The 6,000-nt window shown below is 38.6% G+C and overlaps 1 protein-coding gene across 3 annotated transcripts in view; it reads right to left on the bottom strand.

The window, feature by feature from the left end:
* Nucleotides 1-1,383: 1,383 nt before the first annotated feature.
* Nucleotides 1,384-6,000, bottom strand: part of MID1 (midline 1) — a 237,578-nt gene continuing 232,961 nt past the window's right edge. For 2 of the 3 annotated variants that reach the window (XM_084227066.1, XM_084227067.1), the window contains exons 10-11: nucleotides 4,151-4,509; nucleotides 1,384-3,505 (exon numbers count right to left, since the gene is read on the bottom strand). In XM_084227066.1, the coding sequence (XP_084083192.1) occupies nucleotides 4,161-4,509 (349 nt within the window). In that variant the 3' untranslated portion in view covers nucleotides 1,384-3,505; nucleotides 4,151-4,160. Of the gene's footprint in view, nucleotides 3,743-4,150; nucleotides 4,510-6,000 lie in introns of all 3 variants that reach the window. The other variant, XM_084227068.1, reaches the window with a different exon arrangement.

Below are 6,000 nucleotides of genomic sequence, written 5' to 3'. Positions count from 1 at the left end.
ACTGGTGTGCACTTCTGTGTGGCTCAGCTCTGCACTCCTCAACCACAAACTGAAACAGCCTTTCCAACTACAATGAGTACCCTCAGTTTTGGTGACACAAATGAGAGCCACTAACAATCCTCACTTTGTTTCTTTTCATGGGCTTATCTGAAAATTGTGCTGCTGCAGCTAAAAGCAGAATCTGCTAACTACTAGACATCTGTTTTATAAGAACAACTAAAAAAGAAATATTTACTGTATTACTAAATAGTATTTTAATGGAATCTCCCAGAGTTCTTCATAGTGCTATAAAGGCTGGCCATCTCAAAATGAACTGGTTAACGAGCTAATTTTAATTTGTGCTCTCAATAGCGTCCTGTTGCGTTTTCTAATGTGTAAAGAATATAGTGTTTGCAATTAAGACACAGGACTAAAACAGATGATGCACACTGGTGTTTAGTGACCTACTATTGCTAAAATAATGAAAAATGTGTTTTCACCTGTACTTGCAGATTTCCTGCTTTTCACAGTGTACCCAGACCTGAGAGACTTTTATGTTTCCTACCCTTGGGACCTTCCACTAACTGAGAGTCTCTTTGTTGAGCAATTGAAAAATGGGATACCCAAAACTCATAAAAAATAAACTAATGGCAGAAAAACAGCAACTTTACTGCTCTCTGAAAGCCAGCAATGGGAAAATACAGTAGACTGGAGACAGTCTACTAAATAATTTATGACACATAGCCCATTTCAGAACATTTTTTTTTTTCCCTATTAGGTGTGCATTAACACATAAAAGTCACACACATGGAAAATCTTATCTGGTCTCAGAGAAAAATAGTGTCCCACCCTTCCTTTTCCTCAAGCTCAACACTACTCTGAGCTGCTACTATCTTCTAAAGAGGTTGTGTTATTGTTTGCTCTAATTCTGCTGAATCCCAAATTGGGTTTTAAGTACACTTTTGAAACAATCATTATACCAACACAGGCTTTATCTACCACTTTCATTGCTTGCATCTCAGCAGATTATTCCTCAAAAATGTGCATTTGTTAAACACAGCATTATACAACGTTTCCTCATTCCTAGTCACAAAACTTTCAAAAAAAGGGAAAAATCCTCATCTAAGACCACATGCTACATTAAAGTACCATATTTTATATTTATACAAGGATTACTTGTTCCCCCGGATTTCAATTCATTACTATGGACCATGCAAAATGCCACAGACCACAGAAGCTACATTTTCAAATGAAGTTTTTATTGATTAATCAGGCATTGAATCAAGTATTGTAAAATAAACAGATTTTGTTTGTTAAAAAATGTCCAGAAGAATACTATTCATAGCAAACTTGTTTCCTCATTGTCATACAGAATACGAAATTTCCCAAGAAACAAGAAAAAAGGAACACCTGACTAATTGCTGTCACTTTGTCTGTGTATATACATATGTGTGTGTATACACAAATTACACACTGTATTTGTGCATATGCTAGTGTGTGAATACCCATACATATGTGTACATATATACACAAACATATATGCACAGAGTGCTGACTGAGTTAATAGGATGTTGGAGAAATGTGGCTTAGCTCCAAATGAAGTATTATGTGTTAAAATAAAGATGATACAGCGAAGTCTGTAGATGAAAGACCATCCTTTTTCCATTGGCCAAAACCACAATCTGTCTTTAGACTCATGCTCTATCTTTACAATGAAAATATGTGAAATCATTTGGGACCTCTCCAAATTCATGGTATTATTTCCATCCAGCTCAATCTCTGCCAACATTGTATAAGCAAACACTGAGCAGTGTTTTCAGTTTATCCACTGCTGAAATCAGCTTCTAGATCTAGTATTTGTTGCAAAAGAGAAGACACACAGCCTTGCTACATGTACTTTGGTAATTCACTCTTTCCTTTTAGGCAGAAACTTGGCAATAACCCTAGAATAAAAGTCCTTTCTTCATGCATCCTTTTATCACTGCTTTGCATCAGACATCTTCTGTCAACTCATTTTCAAAATTTTCATACCATCTCAGCTAGCTCCCAAACATCCCAGGCCAGGTCATCTGGGCATTGTATATCAGATGGTACCAGTAGCATTGTACTCAGTTTTAAAATGTGATGCTTGGGGACTGACTTACTTTTTCATTTTTGAGGGTATACATTTCTTGATAATTAATGACACTATGATAAACAGTGAGGTTCACTATATGTACACACTTTGTCTTTTTATGTCTACTTGGGAAAGATCAGTGGCTCCTACCTGTGAACTATGGGATGTTGCCCAGCTGAAAGCCATGGTATCAGCAATGTACTGCCAGATTTTTCTTCATTTAATTCAGCAGTTAGCAGGGCATGTAAAGGGAAATCATAGAAACATGGAAAGGTATTTATTTTCTATTAAAAAAAAAACCAAACAAACAAACAGGCGTGTACGTAGTCTCCTCATGTTGTTTATAAAATTTTGATATAATCATAAGGCAAACTGTAGTTGAGCTTTGTACCTGGAGAATCAGTATTTAAAAAATCTGAAGCTGAGATTGGGACCATTTTATTTTGGACCCATTACTGAACAAAGTGCATTAAAGCATCATTTTCAAAAGACACCTAAAGCATGGTTAGAAATTACTGAGCAAATTTTTAAAGCTGATATCAATTTATCTTTTCTCTACACAGGCAGATATTAACCACTTGCATAGTAACAACAAAACACTGCAGGAAAACCATTCTTTAAAAGTTGTCATATGCCTCAATCATCTCCCAAAATGATCATTTATACATAAGCACTGCAATAATTACAAAAAGCTTTTATCTGTAAAGGGAAAGAGAAAAAAAATGCACCTGATTCAGCTCTGAGATAAAGTACATAGAACCTCTATTGCCTTCACTGAAGCTCTTCTACCAACACCAGGATGAACATAGGGTCTCCCTATGCAGATTTCTACTGCTGCTGAAAGCTTGCTCTTTACTTTTCATTCGCAAAGTGAACTGTGCTTTCCCAAACAACCTGGGACAATAACTATGAGCAAACTCCAGCTGCAGTGTTTCTCCATACAGCACATGCAAAACAGATTTCCTTGCTTTGTTATAGACACTACACAGTGCATGACAATGAAACATTTGTGTTTAATTTAAAACCAATGGTAAAGTGGCGCATGTCTCACTTCTGAGTTGTTGGCTGGGCTTGCTATGTTGAACCTTGTAAAATCAGCAATAAGCATTCATGTCTGCCATCAGAACCGTGACATCTTCTATTACAATCAATCCTTAAACGATGCCGTGCTTTATCAAATTAGTCTACAGTCAGACCTTGGATTGGCTGTTCTCCTCCAGTGCTGCTGATTCTCAGAGATGGTATCGCTCTTCCGCATCCTCGGTGATTCTATAATGTTTCCCAAAGACGAAAGTGAAGCACTGGTAGATGGGAATATTGCCATCAATAAAATAAATCACCAGATGATTTATCCACTCACATTTCTAGGAGATACTCCACATGTTTTTTATGAACAGAGAGAGCATTGCCCTGTGAACAGAAGTAAATTAAACTTTATTCTTTTGCTGTGTTGGTGAGCTCCACTTCCTCGCTTGCTTATTTTTGTTCTTTTGGTCTGCACATTCCCATGTGCAAAGTAGAAATTGAGAGCTCTCACACTCAACAAGGCTGGTAATGAGACCACTAATGTTGGTACAAGTAAAACCTGCAGTATACTGACTTGTCCACTATGCAGTTTTCATCTTTCCAATTTTCTTCTATTATCCACTGTAAAATAAAATTATTCAAAAGGCTGATGAAACTTTAATTAACCGGACCACCAATGTGCAAAAACCCTCCCTCCCCAAAAAACAAGAAGTCATTTCCCAGATGTCCACACTAGGCTTTCACTTTTCTCTTTTTTTTTTTTCATTTTTATAAATAATTTATAAATCTTCCTGTAAGAGATGAAATACAAAAACCAACCAAACAAAACCAACTGAAAAAAAAAAGTTCTAAGATATTATTAAAGCCATTTCTTGTCCTTCAGTACAAAATACATAGGAAGAGATTTTCTCTCCTTGTCAGTTTTGCCCAGATTTGGCAGCATTGTCTGGGATGCCATGAGGATCTGCCAGCTCCGGGTGAGCTCCTGGTGGCCCCGCCTGGCCGCCCTGGGAAGAGGTGCCCTCCTACCTTTTGGCTTTCACGCGAGCTGCTCGGAGGAGTCTAGGTGGTCAGGGATGGGCAACCCAGTTATAATGGTCAAACATTTATTCCACACCGTGAACGTGGGGCACACTGGCTGGCCAAATGTAATGTCAAAAGTGTAAAGGTGTAGGGAGTTCAAAGCATCATAAAAGGCAAGGGAACCATTGTCGTAGTCCAGCAAAATCCCGACCCGCCGCAGGTGAGGCGCGGGCTCGATGGGGATTTCTTTGCTGTTGTGCCGCACCACCCACGTGTTATTGCAGCGGCAAAGCACCCAGGAGGCGGAATTCTTTCCAATCCACTCGTGCTTCGGTGCTGACTTGTAGGAAATACCAATAGCATACCTGCAAAACAAAAGAACATCTCAAGGAAACAAATGCTTCCTGCCATTTTGTCTCTCAGCGAAGTCAAATGTTAGCCCAGAGGACTCGCTGGAATGTCCCCACCTCTTACTGCTGTGAGTTAAGCTCTAATTAAATGACATTTCACCACAACATCTGCACAGGCTTAATTAATTAATGCTTTGTCTCTCTTTTGGGTCTGAGAGGTCAGGGAAATTCATGGTATTATTTCTAGTTTGGCGGCTATGGCACTTTTTTTGAGGGCTTGCCTCTGGTATTGAATAGGAAGATTGTTGAATACTCAGCAATTCAGGGTTTAAATCACTGGACCTCTAATTTCCATTTCCAACAGATGAATACAGAGGAATTCATTGATTTTAAAATGTACTGCTATCTCTCAGCTAATCTGATCTCTCCTTGCTCCTTTAATATGTGGCCCTGTAGAAGGAATGCAAGAGTAAACATCAAAGGACACATTAAACATCTCTCTCCCCTCCCCCTACCCCCCCATTTTGCCATTTTCAAATATGTTTTGCCAGATGTTGGTGTGGTTTTCAGATTCAAATGAACATTTTTGAGACTGGGTTTCAGGCCAAGTTAAGCAACTGTAGGTGAAGACATTTGCTCTGCAAACCATAATTTATGGCAAGATGTGCAGGGCAGAAGGATTGTGAAAATATTCTCATTAAAGGATACTGAGGAAAAATACCTGATTTGTCATATATAACAGAAATGTAAAAGTTCCTCACGTTCTAGAGACACTGCAGTATTTGTTGGACTTTCAACCAACAGAGATTAATCTGCCATAAGGTTTTTTCCCTCATTCCTTAGCACTGACACAGACAAACAGCATTTTACTTCTTTGAGACAGTGGGAAATACCTGAAGACCCCACTGATTTTTCCACTCCATTAACTTTCATCATGATGTCTTTGAATACCAAAGGATAACATCTCTTCCATTGACTAAAGGCCCTCTGAAATACACCCCTGTATGACACAGAGGATCATTCAGAAGTGAAGGAAAGCAGTCTTCTGTTTCCTGCCCCTTGCTTCATTCCCTGGGGCACAGACCTACAGCTCTGCTGCTTCATGTCCCCTTCCCAAAAGCAAATCTGACCTCTGCCCCTGTTAAACTGGATCATCAAGTTATCCTCAGTTTTATTTATTTTTTTCATAGTGAAGGACAGAAAATCTACATTTAGTAGAGATGTGATTGCATTTACAAAGTTATCTCTATGCAAACAAGATGAAAGTTTTTGATCCCTCCAATTAAAAAAAAAATCTTATGATAGACTGTATGTAGGTTCAAAAAAACAACCAATCCCAGCTGTGGAGTAAAAGTCCTGCGAAGGCTACTAAATACAAAGATGCATAATCTGACAGATTTATTTTTGGAGTCCAAAAGTGCTGGAGATTGGGAAACTCATCTGACAAACTCTTTGAAAATACATGCTTGGCCTGCTCGTATACTGTTCCTGATGTCTCTGCTACTG

Source organism: Fringilla coelebs, assembly GCF_963513975.1.
Source record: "Fringilla coelebs genome assembly, chromosome: 2".
NCBI lineage: Eukaryota > Metazoa > Chordata > Aves > Passeriformes > Fringillidae > Fringilla > Fringilla coelebs.
The sequence above is the reverse complement of the archived record's forward strand: the minus strand, read 5'-3'. Positions and strand labels throughout refer to the sequence as shown.